Source organism: Cimex lectularius, unplaced genomic scaffold (genome assembly GCF_000648675.2).
Source record: "Cimex lectularius strain Harlan isolate CLEC.00 unplaced genomic scaffold, Clec_2.1 scaffold97, whole genome shotgun sequence".
NCBI lineage: Eukaryota > Metazoa > Arthropoda > Insecta > Hemiptera > Cimicidae > Cimex > Cimex lectularius.
The window spans coordinates 510,549-531,812 of NW_019392672.1; the positions used below are offsets into that span (position 1 = coordinate 510,549).

A 21,264-nucleotide genomic window follows, 5' to 3' on the forward strand; every position below is an offset into this window, starting at 1 on the left:
AAATAGAAAAATCATTGGTGGCTACACCGTTTATGCAAAATAAGTAATCTTGGCAACTGTGAACACCGAACTAGGGCGAAATCCCCTCTACCTCGATGAAAGTGACAAAATTTTCAACGTCTCAATGAAAGTCCTTCAAGGTTCGCTCTAAGGACCGGCTTAGGAGTTAAGGCTCCCCTTGGCCCGCGGTGACGTTAAGGACGATATCCCACATTTCGAAACTCAGGGATATAAAGGAAGCGCGCCGTCTAGGTATCCTGAAGAAAGAAGACCTTGACAGGTGGTTTGTACCTCGTATCCGGTTAGAGTTTTCCGTCCTGCGCGTACGATAAATGCTTTGTGTCAGTTGTTACAGTTTGAAAATGGTATAACGATCATATTCTATGAAAGATCTAAGTTAGTTGAAATCAAGATTTCTCCCAAGGTAAGCTTCAGACCCAAAGGTTTTTTATCAGCCCTTTATAAATGTTCAGATTTACCGTTCTTAGTCCGTTCGAAATAATAAAATAAAATTTAAGTATGTGGTGTTTAGTGTCCCACATCCTACATATATTTGTAAAATTCAAACAATGTTTATAAATCTCATGCTCTGAATATGATCTCAATAAAGATCGAAACGTTGGCATGATAAAGACATTTTCTAAAACCTACGCCACACCAGACCGCATGTCACGATCTACGAATCAACATAATATTTAAGAATATTTATACTGAGTGTGCACAGTGTTTCCATACATATTTGACATGATCCCTTACAATGCATTTTCGCCCGACTGCAGATTTTTTTCTCTCTGTGATGGCTTTGGGAATGTGAGAAAACACTTGATTAGAGACGATTTCGCGTGTTCTTGTAATAGCTGGAAAGAGCACGAATACGGCGATGTAGTTAATTGAGCTGACGGCATCGGAACTTTCAGTGCTTTTGTCCGGCCATGATATTTCTCAGGTTTTACAAGTAAAATAACCGAATAAACAAACGGCACGATAATAAATAAAGAGATTCCGCACTTCTGGAATCTCTTTTTTTCTATCTGCAGCATCTAAAAAAAATCGCTTTTCACAACTTGATCAAGAAATTTTCCAAAGCAGTTGAAAAAAAAATTAATCACAACAATATTCAAATTTACAGAATTTTAGCAGAAAAACGCACGGCATCCTGGATAAAAACTCATTCCGGTCGAACCGTAAGTGAAGAGGATAAAACCACGTTAATTTTAGACAACTGTAGGAGCGATAATTCTTAATAAACATGAGTCAAAATAACAAGAACGATAATAATTACAATAATTTTAGTTTATTTTGAACAGCTTATATCACCTTATGTTATGGTACAAACAATTGGCTGTTCGAGCAAGCTCTAATTGAAAAACGACTTAAATCAATAAAATCGGTTGGTTTTGACTCATTAGCGAACGTTGCATATTTGATTTAAGCGTGTTCAAGCAAAAAATAAATAAATATGATATAAAATTGAGGTTTTGCTAATTCTTCAGAAAGTTTTTAATTGTAAGTTATCTTTCAATGTTGATGTCAAGAAATTTAAAATCATACAAATTTAGTTACATGACCGGCAACTGTTACGGTTTGGAGCGTTGACACTGCGACTCATCAACTAGAACCCAACATACAAATGGGGTCCCTTTGGTTCAAGAACACCAGTAAAAAAAGTACAAGTTAAAAATAGAAGCATTCATAGTAATTATATTTTTCATTTGTCAACATATTTTACAAATGTGTGGTGATTAGTGACCGTTAGTCGATGATTAGTCAGAAATCGTGAGATGCGGTCTGGTGTAATGTAGGTTTCAGAAAATCATTTTCTTTATCGTGCCAACGTTTCGATCTTTATTGAGATCATCTTCGGGGCCTGGGATTTACGAACATTGTTTAAATTTAACAAATACATGTAGGTTGTGGAAAAAGTGAATTTAAACAATGCAAAATATATTTTTTATATTCAATCAAAGTATTTCTACTCACTCAAAGTGTTTGTTTTCTGTGTAATTGTCCAGGCCCTGAAGATGATCTCAATAAAGATCGAAACGTTGGAACGATAAAGAAAATGTTTTTCTGAAACCTACATCACACCAGACCGCATCTCACGATTTCTGAATAATCATATTTTACAAACATTTTTGAATGAAAAACGAACATATTATTAATCTGGTTTTTCCTTTGTGGTCAACGGAAAAACTGAACTGATAAAAAAGTAATAATAAATTATTCTTAAATGGTAAGTTAACTGGAATGATATTTGTTTTAAATTATGAAATAATATAACAGATGAAAAGTAAAGCCACCATTTACGGCGGTTAGTTTATAACTTTTACGAAAAATGTATTAATAAATAATTACTTTTAAAGTATTTTATGGCAAAAAGTATTACTAGGTATTACACTTCACATAAGTCTAACCTACGAAAATAACTTGAAAAATTTCGTAAGTAAAATGTTAGTAATACCAACAGAACTGTGGATATAACCCATATTTGTTTAGAGGTCATAATTGACCATATTAATTATTCCAATTATTTATTCTCTTTTGTCTAAAGTTTTTGGCTGAGATAAAAATTAGTGTGACGAGAGGGATTCGAACCCACGACGTTCGGCTCAATGCACCGCTGATCTAACCACTTGAGCTATCGTGACTTCAAGTCTCAAGTGGTTAGGGCAGCGGCGTATTGAGCGGAACGTCGTGGGTTCAGATCTCGTTCGTGACACTAATTTTGCATCTCAACCAAAAACCTTAGATAAAAAGAATAATAAATGTGGTTGTAACGTAAATTAAATTTTAATAAACTAACCGATATTCTTAACTTTACAAGTAAGGGAATGCTGTAATATTCAAAATCCTATCTGTTCAATATAACTTAAACTTGTCTCCGAGCAAAGAAATATCAGCAACAATCCTATTTGTTAAATTACCTTATACAAATAGAAAAGTGAAAAAATCCCTGACATTTACAAGACAATCAATTGGAGGAAATAATTACTTGGAAACTTAGATTGAAAGGTTTATTCGTAATGGTTTTGATATATTTGTTATTTATATGTTCATATATAAATTGAACTACAAAACAAATTAGCATAAATTAAGAAAACATTTTAACGAACATAAATGCAAACAAACATCTTGTTTCAAAATTGTTTATTCAATATTGCTAAAAATATTATATTGTTTTTATAGTTGGTCGAAATTAAAGGTGGGCTGTTAATTTGCTTTGAATGATTAGAAATTGATTCAGTATTTTCAAAAAATAATTTCCCGTAAGCTGTGTGAGTCAGTCATCAAGGTCCGGTTGGAGAAGTGGCCGACTTTCAGTTTTGTCTTTTGTACAGAGACATGTTGCAAGCCCGTGGCTATTTATTGTGTTAATTGAAAATGCCGTGAGTCTCAAAAGATGGCAATTAACATGACTAACGACTCGACCTCAAAACTGTTCATTCTCCTCTTCAGCTTTTGTGGCGCCTGGAGAGCGTGGCTAATTAAGTTGGTAAAATCGCCGAAATGAGGAAAATCAAACAGCCGTGGAGATTTATTTTTCAAAGGACGGCATCGTATCAGACTACTGCGTGGATGAAAGAGGAATAAAACAATTTGTTAACTTTGGTCTTCGGATTGCACGCGACGGCCCAACTCGGAAATCTTTTAATTGATCGAAAGAGAAAAAAACTATTTTTTGTTAAAAACTAACAATCCGTAAAAACTTCATCAGAGCGGAAACTAGTCGCAATTAGCTAGTTTTTCTTCCGAATTGAAACAACGTCAAACAAAAGTACCTAAAGTATTGCCGTAACCTAGTCTCACTACTAACCAAAGCAATTACCATAAAGACATTTTAAGTAGATATTTATAGAACGAATATTTTTCTTGTCAGTTGCATTCATTCCTAGGTCATTAAAACATAAACAAAACGCGTTATTGAAATTATCTCCGATATAATTTGTACCGGCATTCAATATTATAATTTTTATTAAAAATCAGTGATAAGGCCAATTGAAGCAAACCATCAAAAAAAAGTAGTACCTTCTTCTAACTTTCGACGGACATATCCTCTTCACCAAAACATTGAAACTAAGATTATTTATTAAAAAGTTTGAAAAATATTAACGTCTATTCATAACATTGAAACTTATGATTTAGAGCATAATGAAATTAAGAATTGAATTACAGTGAACGAGATGAATCCGACGAGGGTTTTATGCTACACATTCTACACAAGATATAACCTCTACCCAAGTATTCAAATTTTTCCATCATAATGTCAGTAATACTATTCATAAATTTAAATCCACTTTTTTTTCCGGGGTGCTTGTTCGAGAAAAAACATTTGTGGGTACGTTGGGTTCGAATTCAGGGTCGGTGAGATTCGAACCCGAGACCGTGAGTTTCCCGCGCCCAACCGGCAAACTTTTGCGGCCCCATCCGCAATATTTGTCAATATTTAAACTGATCTCTATAATGTACAAATATCTATAATTTTTTGGCATTGTTTTACAATTGGCTTTTATTCCCATTTTTAGTTAAAACGTATTTTTTTTTTTAGGTAAGTCGTTAGATAGATTCGCAATTCGCTTAAAATTTCATGATTGGGCCAAATATCAAAGGAAGAATTGTCGCACGGAATGCAATATTAGAAAGAATTGGTTTTTTAACATCAAAAAGAGAAAATTACTGTCAATAATTCAGGGCAAAATTGAAGGTAATCATCTAGGGGAAGAATAACTACTTGGCTGAGGAATCTACAAGAATGTTTCGGATAAACTTCAGCAGTTTTGTTTCGTGCAGTAATTGTAATGATGATAGCTAACCTCCGTCCCGGGACACCATCATAATATAATAGACCACATCACCGCAAAAGATGTCATAAGATCGCAATAAACTTGTACCAGTGGTAACAAATTTGAAATTCTCCCATGATATTATAAATAATTACGTCAGAATTACTGTTGGTTTTAATTTGGTTACAACACGATATTTATTTAAACTGTATAGATTAAAAATACTGTTTTTATGTAACTTGTATTATTCATATTACATGGTACAAACGCCTAATTCTTATCAGATGATTGATTATCCCTGGAACCTTCATTTAAAAATGGATGAACAGCGAGGCAGGACAGACTAGTATCAAACTGACTGAAAACGACGTGTTCTTAATTAGCAGTTCTGACCTTATAAATATCTCCTTAGTAACTATTGTACTATAACCTTAAACTATTTGTTGAGGGCCGGCGATGATCATTGCTGATGCTTCTTAAATGAACCAACTACTACTGTATGAACAGTCATCCAATCGCGTAAAGATCTAAACCGATTAATTTTAATATAAAGTTTTATAAACATAACAGATTCGTTGGCTGTTTTTTAAATCTAGCCTGACAGTAATGGATGGAACAATAGCGTGGCTGCACGGACCCTGGAATGAATATTGTTTGTCACATAATGCGAAGTTATGCAAAGGATTTGTCATTTGTGCAGCGATTCCTCGTACTTCCTAAAAAAAAAAAAAAAAACTAATCTCTTACTAAAAATGTGAATGTTATTGAAATTAAACATTCCTGATTACAATATAATTGTAAATAAAAATTTAAAAAACGATAGCAGTATCAGCTAAGACAAGCAGATTTTATTTTCCTTGTAGAGCAGAAGATTATCCATACACAAGCGGAAAGTTGTGAGATCTTATTTTTCAAGATGACTAACGTGGGCAATCTTCGCGAGGGTTTCATGACCCTCAGGAGCCGGAAATTCAAAAATACTATAACAAAGGATTCTACGTTCATGGGAAACCTCAACAGAGCACTTTGTTGATTGTCTAGGCAAAAAAATATACCTACGGGACTTGGAAGGCAGATTAACGTTATTAACTCTCAATCTCTCCCGCAAGGTTATACAACACAAACTTTAATTAAAAAATATAATTAATTAATATTTATAAAAGCTTTAGAAAAACTGTTCAACGAAGTTTAAAAACAAATCTAAAATTCATTGAATAATTTTACAGTCAAATACTGAAAAGTATGTTATTCCTGACTGTATGACTCTAGGAAGAAGATATCGGCTGTATAGCAAGAAGGCATACAGAAGTTTGTAAGCTTTACAGCCATAGAACTGCTATTTGGCTAGGTAGAATAGACAAAATAATGGATGAATATACTAAGACTAAATATACACACTTGAGCGAACTTCGAAAACATGGAAATAACTATTAATTTGATCGATTTAAAGACTTTGCAAACACACGTGTTTAAATGCTGTCAAAAGCCAGCCCCCAATTTAAGCAGAGCAACATTTAAATTTAAGAAAGGTGAATTGCTGGGTAGAAGACCTTGGAAGACATTGCGTTAAGAAATCTAACTTTTGAAACCCAACTTTAATTCCTACAAAAACTTGATATTTTGTGTTCTTTGTCTAAAACTTTTACCATGTAAAATACGTTTTCTGTCTGACAAAAAATTAATTAATTAAATATAATAATAATAACAAAACAAGATGGGCTCGTAATGTTGGATTTTTGGGGCCATGGGCATTTTCTTTGTAACAAAAGTTTAAAAGCCATTCCATGTAGCTAGGAGTGAAAATTAAAAGAAAAGTGCTGAAGATGATGTTCGGTAACATGGTGAATAGTTACTCTAATGGGGGATGGAACGTAAAATTAACGAAATTTATCTCTTATACTACCTACTCGGACAAATTTCTTGTAATTTAAATAAATATAAGTCATAGAAGTTAATATAAATGAAGAAAATTAGTCATTTTTTATACATATGCATTATACATAGTGCAGTTGTACAGACAGGAGCGTTTCTCCTTTGCTACGAAAAGTTCGAATGCAGGGTAAAGTTAATAAAGTTAGATTATGTTTAAAGAATTTGATCCTTCGTGGTCTTTGTATAATTGGGTGAAGGAAAGCTTCTTCGTCTAGTGTATTTAGACGATTCAGTTCGTCTTTTCAATATTAATATTTAATTAATTATACTTTATATCTAAGGTCTTGGTTGAGATGAAAAAGCAATTCTCACGAGTGGGATTCGAACCCACGACCTTCGGCTCAATACGCCGCTGCTCTAACCACTTGACCTATCGTGACTACGTTCCACCCGGACACCAAGAGTGACAAATTCGAAAGGTTGTAGGTAAGGTTAGTAAAATCTTTCAAATTTTTCCACTTTTTTGCCATATTTCCAAATATCCGAAAATCGTGGGTTCGAATCCCGCTCGTGACACTTTTTTTATCTCAACCAAAACCTTAGATAAAAATATAATTAATTAAAAAATCAATATATTAATATATTAATTACAAAAACGATATGATTAAATTAAAAAAACCTTTTCAACTATTTTTTATCGTAAGGTGATTGTAGGAACGGGCTCGTCCTTGCCGAGGATAACCTGTGGAAGAGATCCTGCCTTGACCGGTTTAAACAAAAGATATCCACAGGAATGCCACCGCCCCAATACGCGCCGAGATACGTTCACCTCGTTCAAAATCGCATCTTTTCCTGCGGTTTGGCAAAAGGTGTTTTGGCCTATTGTGATGTAATCCAATCCATGAAACTAGTCCTTCGGGGTATCCCGACACGGTGTAGGAAGAGGAAGACGCGCTTTTGTTTGGCAAGAGGAGGCTAAATTTAACCCATTGTGAATGGTATCTATTCAAAAATTGATACAAGGCACGGGTTACGTTGTCAATAAACAAACATTGTTAGCCTTATAATTCATAATCAATATACTCTCTCAAAGAAACGGTGTGTACCTTGTAATTCCTTATAATTCAAATCTAATCAACATTCTGTGAATCCCATCACAATACTGCAATTTCTAAAATATATTCGTTTAGCCTTGTTTCGCAATTATCTAATTAAATAATTTGGCCATCCTGACCCGAATATACCAGCTTTTTGACGTTAACCCTCGCTCGTCTGTATAAAAGTTAATGTTAACATTTTAATGTGAAATATTTCAAGCTATTGAGAAATTGCTTACTCAGTATTGGCTCTATGGGATACTATCCCGGAACAACCATAAATTATATCGATCTGATCAAAAAAAAAAAAAAAAAAAAAAAATCTGGTCCATAATTCTCATATCTGACAAAACTAATATACTTATAAAAACTCCTAATAATGATCAAAATTCTTATGGTGATCAGGCAGAAATTCTACGGTTTATTTGAGAAGGCCGACAGGATAAAAATATTTTAAAAAATACCATTAGCTTAAATGAAAATGAATGAACTTCAATGATACTCCTACTCCTGTGTTAAATCATGATCGAGGACGACGGGTTTAAGACATGACGGCCTTCGGACATTTCTCGAGCAGCCTATTCGCATTCCTCAAAAGCATACAGTCGGATAAGGAACGCTGTATAATTACCCGAAACATTCAGAAATCCGGTTGTGTTTAATGTTCTGCTGCTGCAGCATGTCACCGATATCTTACGTTTCAAATTTGAATTAGATCTTCCACCGTGGTCGTGGATTCCAAAAAATCAATTGTGCGAAACAACTTTCAATGTTAGGTAGCTTTACTCATACAAACCGATATTTAAGGCTATATTAATTTTGTTTCCACATTTTGATCTTTGACCATTTGAGAGCGAGTTACGTATCTGGGAAGGGTTGGAATTTAGGATGGCTTTTTTTTAGTTATACATAATAAAGTAATAATAAATTCCTGCCATACACATCAAATTTGTTTACAAAACATAATATTTTCCAAATTTTTCGCTACCCACCATTTTGGACACCAACATAATTTTGACTTCAAAAATCCAAAAATATTACATAGAACAAAACAAATATAAACGTAATTTCTTATAAATTCGTAAAACAATTTCTTAAAAAGCCGACGCCTTATACAAAAATGTCTTTTCTATACCGACTTCCTTCCGCACCCCTTCAAAATCCAACGTATTTAAACATAAAACAACAAAATCTCACTGGCACTCTCAACACGACACGCAAGAATGGCACAATTACACAAAAGACTTACACTTTGAGTAAGTAGAAATACTTTGATTGAATATAAAAAATATATTTTGCATTGTATAAATTCACTTTTCCACACCCTAAATGTATTTGTTAAATGTAAACAATGTTTATAAATCCCAGGCCCTGAAGATGATCTCAATAAAGATCGAAACGTTGGCACGATAAAGAAAATGTTTTTCTGAAACCTACATCACAGCAGACCGCACCTCACGATTTCCGAATAATAGTCGACTAACGGTCACTAATCACCACACATTACCAGGATAGCAGACTAATCAAATAAAAAAGGCAAAGTGAGATGCGGTCTGGATCTCACGATTTCTGAATAATTATTCTCAAATAAAACTCAAAGGGCTATCTCGGGATTCGAACCCAAAACTGTGTCTGATAAACAATAATAATGTATAACCAATTTTAATAAAAAAATTCTAATCTTACGAGCTCTATTAGAACTAAGCTATTGCTAAAAGATACAACAGACTATTTGGGCTACTCCTTTATTTACAGACTTATCGAAAGTGTGAAGGAAACTTAAAACTACAGTAGATCGCAATAGATGGATTTGAATCTTTACTAACGACTTTGTACAAAGCCAATAGAAAAAATGTTTTGGATCAATAATGTAAAGGATAACCTATTTATGTTTTAGTGGTTTAACGTTGACCAAGTTACGTTAGTTAGTGTTAGTTTATGTAAGGTCTTGATTGAGATAAAAAAGTCAGTGTTACGAGCGGGATTCGAACCCATGACCTTCGGCTAGATTCGCCGCTGCTCTACCACTTGAGCTATCCTTTCTTCGTTCCTCTCGGAGACCAACTCTCCATCTCAACCTACAACCGTTCGAATTTTTGCCATTTTCAAAGGTTGTGTAATTCGAGGGTTCGATTCTCAGCGACTTAATGAAGCGGTCACGGGGAACTGTTAGTGAAGTGATACTTCTTTTACTTATTAAATATTAATCCATTTATGTTTTAATGTTCAATTGAACAAGCAACTTCTTTCAATTAATTATTCTTTTTATGTAAGTAAAGTATAACATTAATGCATGTGGGACGATGCATTAATTCATCTTGCACTTGAATTCAACTTCAACAATCAATCATATGGTTTTTTAAAAATATGACTGGTCTAACCGAACATTTAACATTTCTTAAAATAATAGACTGCTGGCCAACCATTCGATTAAAAAAAAAAAATAGCAAACCGGTTTGTGGTCGCAATGTGATACGATCGACACCTTCGCGGCCACGGACAGTGCGATCCCGTTGAAACGGCAGTTTTAACCCATTACTCCAGGTTAAGAGCTTAGGAAAGTTAAAATTAAAGAAAGCTGTTAAAACAGTCCGGAAGCTAACAAGCTAGCAAGTAAGAAAAGACCTTGCTCGCCGATGAGAAGAAGAATGGGGTATGGGACTGGCAATGGTGAAAGCACCGATGTGCATTGTTGGGTTTGCTGAAAAAAAGATCATCTTTCTCGGAATAACATGATGTTATACATACTCAAAAAGACCGTAAACTGGTGGATCTAGCTTAAACACCGTGAAATACGATATATTTTCAACATTAATTAGTAATTATAGGGCGATATTTATTATACAATTTTATTACCTATAGAGGCAAATAATGATAAAATTTCAATTCATTATATATTTTAATGACTATGTGCATGATAATTTTTTTTTAACGAGGGCTCACAACAGCAGAGGTTATATCAACCCTCGGGGTGTTTTTGAAAAAAGCCCGTTTGTAAGTATCAAATGCAGGGCCGCTGGATTCGAACCCGGGACCTTTACCTTACAGTTATGAGCGCCGAGTCAACGCCTAAACAGATGCGGGCACCGACGCCCCTTGATTATTTTAATTAAAAATTTCATTATTTCATTTTAAAGGTTGTTCCACAGGTAGCATCCTATATCAATTTCATTTTCAAGCATTTATTATTTTTATTTTCATATTATTCTAAACTGCATATCAATGTAATATAGCCGCTCAACGATCATTAGCAAGGGGACGTTTGTCTCCACAAAAAATTTTCATATGTTTGATCTAATTGAATACAATTGTAAGGTCGTTAACCGAATTGTACCAAGTTGACTGAGGAACTTTCAAAATTCCAGGATTGTCAACAACATATTCTAAAAGCGTACACTACATGCACTTTGCATAATAATGTTGGCTTATGTCCTGGTTCTTAATAAAAATCATGGTTCGCTACCAGGCTAGGCTGAATGGAATCAAGAAATTAGGAATTAATAAACAATTAATAAACAAACATATCGTTTATGCTTTAAATTTTAAATTTGTTTATTCGGTTTCCGATTTTATTTCTTACAGTACTTCCTTTCGTGAAAAATTAATAAATATACCTAGGGGGCTCCCACCCTTGTTCACTTGCTCGCCAACCCCTGGACCACTACTCTGCTCCCTTCTTGCTTCCGAACTACCAAAAGTAGGTGTTCATGTGGGGAATCGAAAAAAAAATTTTATCCTCCAAAATCAAAATTTTGCGTTTCAGGCTTTTCTGAACGAATTTGGTTCTGTGTCAGTTTGACTATGGTAAATTCCTTGTAACCGGCAAAATTCCGAAACAATGACATCAATTTTTTATGAAATTTTCAAAGATTGTGCGAGTCGGTTTTTAGATGATCCTCTACGAAGTTTTTACCAATCGGATTAATATATACGCATGAGCACGTAGAAAATGTGAGTAAGCTATACTGTTCATCGACTTCAGTCCTTTATTAAACGACCTCTCTGAAAAATCAACTATAAAAGTTAATACTAAAGATAGTAGATCTTAAGAAGAAGAGTCTATGGCAGGTAGCTTCAACTTCTATAAACACCTGGACATTTAATGTAAATTATTTTCAGTCACGATTAACTTGATCATTAACTAGATGCCGATTAACTGTGATCTGTGGGGGGGGGCGTCGGTGACCGCAAGGTTTAGTCTTTGACACGGCGCTCATCACTGTAAGGTAAAGGTCCCGGGTTCGAATCCAGCGGCCCTGCATTCGAACCCGACATACGGTACCCTGAGGGTTTATATGACCTCAGCTGTTGCAAACCCTCGTTTAAAAAAAAAAAAAAAAAAAAAAAAAAAAGTGGTTCATTTTTTGGCTATATGTCCAGTGTTAGCCGAATTTATAATGCGACAACATGGCGTCTGTTCTTTAATGAAAACGCAAGTAAAAGAAATGCTAAACACTGTGAACAGTTTGAATCTTGTAAATTATGCCCGCTATGTTTGGCGTTACAGAAATTGTTTAGTTAATAAATTATTTATTTGAATTATTAATTTTTATATTATGTTATATTTTGTTGATCATATTAAATATTCTTGTATCTTACATAATTTTTACTTTAACTATTTTTCTATATTTGAATGCAGTGTCAATTCATTATAATTAAATTTTTAATTAAACGTAAGAATATAAAGTAATTATTGTTTTTATATAATATAGCGTGGCGCTACTTTTACGTTCTGTATTCTTTTTATTATTTATTATTTTGCTTTTATATAGACTTTTTTTGCTATGTAAAGTGGCAATTCTTCTTAAAAAGCATCTTGTTATTATTATTACTCCCACCCACTTAGCAGACTTTCTTCATTGCCTCTCATCCCCACGAGAAAAAGTTAGCAGCGCGAGGCCGTGCGGCGGCCCGGGGTTTGGCGAGCGGAGCTACTACGAGTTTTATATTATCATATTTTTTTACTAAATAAAAAAGAGTAACTCCAAATAAACAAGCTCAAGAACTTACGCGCCTCTCGATTTTCGACTGGCTTGATAAAAAAAGTAACTTGTACACTACTCCAACGTTTCGTTCTAAACAATATTTTCAATGGATTTTTCTTTGTTAATTCATATGTTATTTCTATGTTAATGCCCATCTTTGTCTCACTCCTCGATAGGGCTACATACATTTTTCTCAAAACTTTGTAGTTCGATCTATTTATGGTTATAGCAAATGCTATAATGACTGGGAATTGCAACCGTTTCCAAAACAATTGGCATTAGGTATCTCTTTGTCTAAAAATATGTGTAATCTCCCATTTTATTCCCAGTTTATTTATTGTATAAACCTATCAATTTTTCTTACTATCAAACGGGTCCCGTTACACAAACCGTCTTCTATGCTTAAATTTCTCAATAGCATAGCTATACATATTGGTATTAAGTTCTGCATGAGGTAAACTACTGATTGTAAATATTCTATAGGATATTGTAAAATTACTTTTCATCGCTGACTTAGTAAACACACTTAACTATTTCCTCTGATAGTCGTTTACAATAAGATGATTGATTTTTTCACTTCATAATTTCTTGCTATAATACAGCTCTATTACTCATTTCTTCTTCCGATAAATCTAATGGATAAAACGCTTCAATTAAATTATAGCATAACATTTCCTGGGGTATTTCAAGTTTTTTAATGATACTATTTTCTATATAATAACCACACATTGTTCCAGATCTACTCGTCCTTTCCCTGTACCCATTTGCTCAATACAAAAAATATAGCCAAATTGAAAATTGGACATCAAAACAGAAGTCCGTACGTTGTTTTCGATAATAATATATTTTATTACAAGTTCGGAAAAGACATTTTACAATATGTAGTACACATATAATTATAAAATAAATCATACAGCCTGCCTTCAGTAAGAAACCTTGTGTTGAAGGCAAGAGTTGTAATAATTATGAATTTTATGTTTTATAATTGAATCAAAATTATATATAGGAGTTGTAATGAAATAAAATTACCGTAAATGACTGGGCTATAGTAACCATTGATTTTCTACATGAATAATAATATATTAATTATATATTTTTTGAATAAAAACAATGTTGGAAAATTAAGTAGATTTGTCTTCGAATTATAGAGGAATCTTACCGCAGGGTCAAGAGTAATAAAACCTACATGTTGTGTAATTTAAGAAGTACTAATTTTATAGTGGCATTACATCTTATCTTCCAATTAAGTAAGGTTTTGGTTGAAATTAGAAAGTTAATGTCACGAGCTGGATTCGAACCCACGACCTTCGGCTATATACGCGGCTCTACCACTTGAGCTATCGTGACTTCGATCCAGTCGGACACTAATTTCCCATCTCAACCCCACCTTTTGAATTTTCCCTCCTTTTTACCATTTTATCTCAACTAAAAACCTTAATTAATTGAAAGATATTAATTGGTCAAGCGGATAACGAAAACTAGTGAATTATATCTTATGTGATACAAGAATTGTGGCATAATTTTGGTTTTTAATATGTGAATGCCGGAACATTTGATAAATAACTTCTTAATATTCAGTATTTTGAAATATTTAAATAACTGAATAGTATTCTTCTATTTTTATTCAAAACGTTTTATTGATAAGTGTTAAATAGATTCATAACTTCAATTTAACATTTGAATATAATTTAAGTTTTTTTGTACTTTTTTGTATAATAAAAAATTAATACCAATCAACTTTGGGATAGCTAATCAGACGTATAAAATTCACATCGTGCCAGCTTGATTAATTATTTGTTTTTGGGTCGTGTTGCTTTTTCCATTTTATTCTTTCTGGTGGTTGACAGTGATTGTCAAACAAAATAGTGCAACTAAATTCGGTAATCATCCAAAACCTTCATTTTTAAGTTTTCTTAATCTTTGATTATAAATAAATATTGTCGTGAAATGTTTCAATTTATCCTTACTGTGGTACAGTAAGTAAGAATGTCGATTGAAGCTTAGAGGAAATTTAATTTTCTGCGAGTATATAACTTTCGTTATTTATTTTAACTACTATTACGGCCATAAAATGTTTTGGATTTTATATTTTTATAATTATAAAGCGATTTGCCAGGTTGAATGATATTTTCACTTCCTACTTTCTAAAAAATAAAATTACTCTCTCACGATAAAGACGTTTAAAATGTTATTAAATGACACGAGAAACGTTGTTAACTTGTCAATTTATCTATAATTATCGCGTGTCCTTTTTTCAAAATTTAATTTTTTCCATGTTAAATTTTTATATGGAATTGTACAGTTCATTGATTTGATCATTTTGTTTGAACATTTGACATTTTTGAACCAACCAACTCGGCAGGTCTCGGTGTTTCGTAACAGACGGTTCGAAGCTGCAAATTAGCAATAACAACTAGAAAAGTGCCTTGTTTTGTTTTGTTTTTTTGGCCGGGGATTGCCGGCAGGATCAACCTCGCAGGACACACTTCCTTCTCTCCGTTTTAGCATGCATGACGCGCCTCGATTATGACTGTGAACACACCCGATCCAGGGTCGATGCACTTTGGACAACGCTCCACTAACCAACTCACAAAACTGCAACCGGATTAATTTTACTTCCGAGTACGAGCTAATCACTAATCGGAAAATGGATTGAAATAGAAAGAAACAAGTACAATCTCGTACACTATGAATTAGAAGAATATAAAATGGTAAAAACGTAAATCCTTAACTTATATGCACCTTTATAGTTTGTAATATTATTATTAATAAAGACATTAGAAACCCAAACATTCACTTTAGGTAAAATCACAGTTTGTAAGAAGTGACAAGTCGACAGTTTGATCTTTTTATTTTAAAAGATTATCTTGGTGTACAATATTTTTAAAAAATTATCTGCCATTTATGAGATGAAGTTACAATTTTCACCATTAATGCCATTAATATTAGTCCATAGACCATAATATTTGTTTTCTTTGTAACAACTCTTAAGTTACGAATATACCATCATTTCCAATATCTATCAGGCAGATTCTGAAGAAGCCATCCATGTTTGTTGAAGAGGGCTGCTGGTCATCAAATGTTTTGTATTTTTACGTTATCTTAAAGTTTTATTTGCATATTATTTTTGTTCTTGTAAGCAGTTCATGGGTAAATCAATTAGCGATTTTGCTTCCATTGCTAATTCACCAATTAATTACCAATGGAGTCTCTCGTCACAACACTGATGACCTTTCATTCGTCTTGTACCGCTGTTTTTCATTAGTCAAAAGTGATCTCTTCCAAATATGTACATATTTGGTTGTTGGAATTTCATCAAAATTGTATACTTTGTGACAGGATTAAACAACAATTCGCCAAGTTTGTCAAGGAACGACTTAATTTAAAAGAAAGATACATACAGTTGGTTTTCTTCTAAGCCTACCAGTCAAATGCTTATTTTCATATACCTGATTATCTTATAGCAGTTTAGTAAGTATGAGTGGTAAAACAAGAATCGATTGAAGAATGAAAATATTGATTTCTGGTCTTTGGAATTATGATAGAATGGTTTGCCTACGGTTCATTTTTAGCCCAGACCGACGGTTTTCAAGAATTTTCTATTTTGTGTTATAAATTATGAAGTATTTTGAAACTATTAGAAAATGGAAACGAATCTGCGCGGTTCCAGGTTCCCCACGAGCAGGCGAAATAATTTTAAATAAAGTTCAACCACCTCGCCAATACTCGTAGCTACTTTCTCCGTAGCCCGTGCCAAGACGGCGTCCATCTTCCTTTCGTCGTCTTTCTCCGGACGGCGGCTTGAAACGGTTGCCGGTTATACAAGTCCTTCGGACAAACCGGCCGGCCGAGGTCTGGACTTTCAAGTCCAGTTACTGGGTCAGCCTTTAGCTATCTGTTTTTCTTTATCGTTGCGGCAAATCAGTGACAATAAAACAAACGACCCGCCTACGTGCAAACCAGAAAACAATGAAGTCGTAGGTGAAATAATTTATGCCAATTCTATCCAAACCGCGAGGATAATTTGACAGTAGATGCGCTCGTACGCATTGTAAACATGCACGATTCGCCGTAATTGCTCTTGGGAATTACTGGGCCTTGACATTCATGATCGTTTAGATTGAAACTCGGCAGAAATGGTGGAATAAATTGATTCGACTAGTCTTTCCTAAATCGGCCGGTGATTCAAGACAATCCTGATTCAGATTAGATCGTGAATTAAAGGCAATTAGGATAATTGCACATTGTAAACAGCTGAGCCTAAATTAATGCATACAAAAATAAACAAACAGTATCCTATCCTAAAAAAACTTATGATTGTCATACACTAAATAATTAAATGAAATATTTGTGAAACAGCTACCTTATGATGTTCACTATATTCTTCAATATTTAATTTTGAACAGTTGTTCGATTTGAACGACTTGTATTTATTTATCTTTAATTTTTACTTAGTGGGAGGAGAATCTCAGTATTATCAAATGGCAAAAAGTATTGGAATAGTTAAGTTGATTAAATGTTTATACAAAACCCGTAATAATACATTACGCAGTGTGTACAAAAAATTAATTTTTAAAGTGTCATCCTACAAAATTTGTTACTCTTAATTGTAAGTGCTATTTAAGGCAGTCCAGTCATGCAAAAATGATTGCTTCCTGGTTTCGGTGGAGTCTTGCATGCGTGATGAGAACTATTTCGGAGCAAGTTTAATAAGTTCAAATGGGATTGTTTGTGCTTTTGTTATCAATTTAACAATTAATTGGTATCAATATAAAGCTGTTTGGTTTTTAAACTGCGACCAATCAGTGTCAATCAACTTTGACTTAGGCTTTATTGGAAAGGAATGTAATACAATCAAAGCGGTCCACTCGCAGGAGGCGTTAAAAATTCGGTTTGGCCGACTAGCATATTGTTTCTGTCTTTATTAAACAATAGTTTGCTACTGAAATTATATAAACAAATGAAGTATACTCACTTATAAGAGATAGGCCGACCATAACAATAAATCCAGCCATTATAGAGAGGAACTGCACCATCCCGTGTCGTCCTAGTTTTTCCCTTTGTAAGACTTCAAAAAACACAACGTAGAGAAGTGTGCCCGAGGCGAGCCCTTGAAGAATGACGGAGGCGAGCGCCATTTGCGGTGACTCGAGCGAGGATTCGTGGTATGTCATGCCCAGGCCGATGCCGATCCCCAGGGGGGTGACGAGAGCGAAGGTGGCCATATAGAGCACGACGAGCAGTTTTTTTGTGCCGGTGGAGACCAGCTCGACACCTACACAGAAGGCGATGACCAATTTGTGAGTCGCCACAGCGGCACAGAGGTACCAGACGTTGGCCGTGTCCTTCTCCAGACCAACTGCAAGTCCTTCGAAAACGGCATGGAACGACAGAGCCACGACTGCGATTAAACCCCGGAAAGACTTGGCGACCGAATTCGCTGTATCGTTTGGTAACGTACGGTCTGATCCGGCCTCGGACGGCGCGAAAACGTTCGTCGGGGGTATCATATTTTCCACAGGATCTATAGAGTTTTTTTTATAGAAGCTGTCTTTAATCAAAACTTGAGTGCTGGCGGTAATAGTAGACGGCGGCGACTGGTTCGGCTGCGGCAATTGGATTCTCGGTATCAGATTGCCTGCTCTGCACTTTTTCCTTATACTGATGGACCTGTGAAGTGCCAGCATGTCTTCTTCGTCCTTAGTTCTGTCGAGAAGAGAGTGAACTAGCTCCTCAATGAGATACACGAAGAAGAAGCCCAGGCAGAATATCAGCTCGGAGAGGTTAAGCCCAGAATCCAAGAGAGAATGGGGAATAATGCCTGTTTTGGACACTACCTCCATGCCCTCCCTGACTTCCGGCTGCAGGTGCATGAAAGTCGTATAGAGAAGGACGCCGCCGCCGAAACTGAGCAGTATGTATACCGGCAGACACTGCGGAGTGCCGTGTCCGTGCCCGTGCGTCTCCGAGGTGTTCCATTTTAGGATGGAGGCCAGCTTGATCGGCAGAATGCCCAAGAGGAACGAAGTCACCGCGAGCGACACCATCGCCGCAACTTTGGCCATTATCGGCCCGTCCATCGCGAAATCCACGTACGTCGTCTCGTTTTTCATATTAAACTCTGCGTACCTCATTTTCTAGCTTCAAACTGGATACAACCGTACTTCGTACACATGAGGGGCGCGGAGACGACTGAGCGGCATTGCCGGCACCGCTCGCTATATACTGTACCCCCACCAGTCAACCCCGTCCATCCCAATTCACAGTTCTTCTCATGTTTTTTAACGTTTCCTCTTTTCTTAAACATAATTATCCCATCGATTTACACACAGATAAGCATCATGGCTAATGCGAATACCGTTTAAAAACATATGTGAGCAAATTTTGTTTTTACACACGATTATTCTTCAATTAAGAATATTCACAGCCGTCAGACAAAATACTGCATTGACTTATCTATGCGATCGCTTGAACATTAGCCAGCTTACTTTCAAACACCAAAACAATTTTTCTTACTACATTTGAGCCGTACAACACAACAAGTGTAAAAATAAATTTTCATATCATATACTTGTAGAATATACCTTAGAAACTTAAATCACATTCAAGGATTTTCGTGGTAAGAATAGTTCGTGATATTGTCTCGTTGAATCTTTTCTCATCTTCACACACTGTACAACAGATCATCGATACAGACGTGAGAATGGCCGAAATCGCTGGTGAAAACCGTGAAATCACTCATTTTTTACTTCTTTAATAGCCTTTTATTCATTCAAATAACAGGCCGCATCAATAATAACGGCCTATGGCGAAAGCTGATTTTCTATAAAACTCTTCAAATTAAACAATATATGCATGTAATAACAAATTATCTTCATACACGAGCCTTGCATGCTTTTATCTTCGAATTCATCATCGTAAAATGTATAAGTTACACTTTCCCCCTGAACGACACGTGTTGACAATATTGACAATATTCTTAGAAACTATCAAACTGCATTTTCTCCCTCTCCAGTTTAATCTCGTTACGAAGAGACATCTAATAATTATTCTTTCCATTCGTAGTCTTAGAACGTCTCAACTCTTTTATCCAGCAAAATTCAATAAGAGTTGTTTTTAAAAACACTTTGGTTGGTTTGGACATTCGAATTAAACAGAAGATTTCATTTTTCTGGTCCTCCTCTATCGAAAGAACGTAAAAATTCAAACTGGAAATTCGTCCTTACTGGTGTAATTTTAAAATTAAACATTTGGTTATTCAGATATCGTGAGATGCGGTCGGGTGTGATGTAGGTTTCAGAAAAACATTTTCTTTATCATGCCAAAATGTTTTTCTGAAACCTACATCACACCCGACCGCATCTCACGATATCTGAATAACTATCGATTAACGGTCACTAATCTCTACACATTAAACATTTGGTTTATCCGTTTATTACATATATACATATATCGCACACCTACAAAAAAAGTGACAAAACTCAACAAAAAAAAAAGATAATTTTACAAGAGACAGATGGAAGTTTACTGTTTTACTTAAATATTAAGTACACGCAAGTATGTTTGTCGGCAATAAAAACTGCCATGATTCATCAGTATTGTCTTTCGTTTCTCCTAGACTTCACTCAAAGCAAAAACACAAAACTTTAAAAATCCAGCGGTACCCTTAAAAACTACCCCTTTTTGAGTTTTGTCACTTTTCTTGCATGTATTGGCTCGCAGTAATTTAAATAAGTTTGTTTGCTCTAACAATGATGGTGATCAATGAATGACTGTAAGGTTATTAATTTTTTTGTGATAGTAACAGACAACATACAAATCTACCAAACATGCATAAATATTCATGTAGTAAGTTATACTAAGATTATTTTTGACCCAAACTAATTCTTCTTCCTGTAGTCAGGGCTAATTAGTTATTTAAAATACCAAATTTATTATTGAAATACAGGTTTTATTGATTATTAAATACAATGTAATTAAAACATTCAAAAAATCTTTGAAACTATAACATAATGTAAAAGTAAAAAGATTAAATTGTTAAAAAAAACATGAAAAAACAATATTATAATTCAGAACGTTATTAAAATAAAAGAAATTAAGCTAAAATAATTCATGAACACTCTGGTTCAAGGAATGGCCTAGAAAAAAACAAATTCAGTTGTTACTACCATATATATATTACACAGGGCGGGCGACCAGGACCCGAGGGGTTAAAAGCCTGAGTAGGCCCGTACCCCATCCCTAAAAAGTCCGAGACCTGGTCGGCTCACGAGTCCTGTATAAACCTATTGGACCTATTCACAAACCCCAGGATTGTGGACCATTTTATCCTGGGGAGTGTTTTGGTTATGTCCTCTCCTTCGAAAGTATTAAATCTTTCCCTAGCATACCTATCGCATTCTGCGAGGTAGTGTCGGGCCGTTTCTTCTTTTGTTTCGCAGAAGCGGCAGAAGGGGTCTGGTAGAGTACCCATTATGAAGAGGTGTCTTCTCAAGGGGCAATGGCCCGTTAGGATACCTATCAGCCTCC

General features: G+C 34.8%; 1 protein-coding gene across 1 annotated transcript in view; it reads right to left on the reverse strand.

Moving 5' to 3' along the window:
• LOC106667123 (zinc transporter ZIP3-like) overlaps positions 1 to 19,077 on the reverse strand; it is a 55,167-nt gene extending 36,090 nt beyond the window's left edge. The window contains exon 1 of the mRNA XM_014394837.2: positions 17,711 to 19,077. Coding sequence (XP_014250323.1) covers positions 17,711 to 18,869 — 1,159 coding nt within the window. The 5' untranslated portion in view covers positions 18,870 to 19,077. The remainder of the gene's footprint in view (positions 1 to 17,710) is intronic.
• Between the last annotated feature and the right edge of the window lie 2,187 nt (positions 19,078 to 21,264).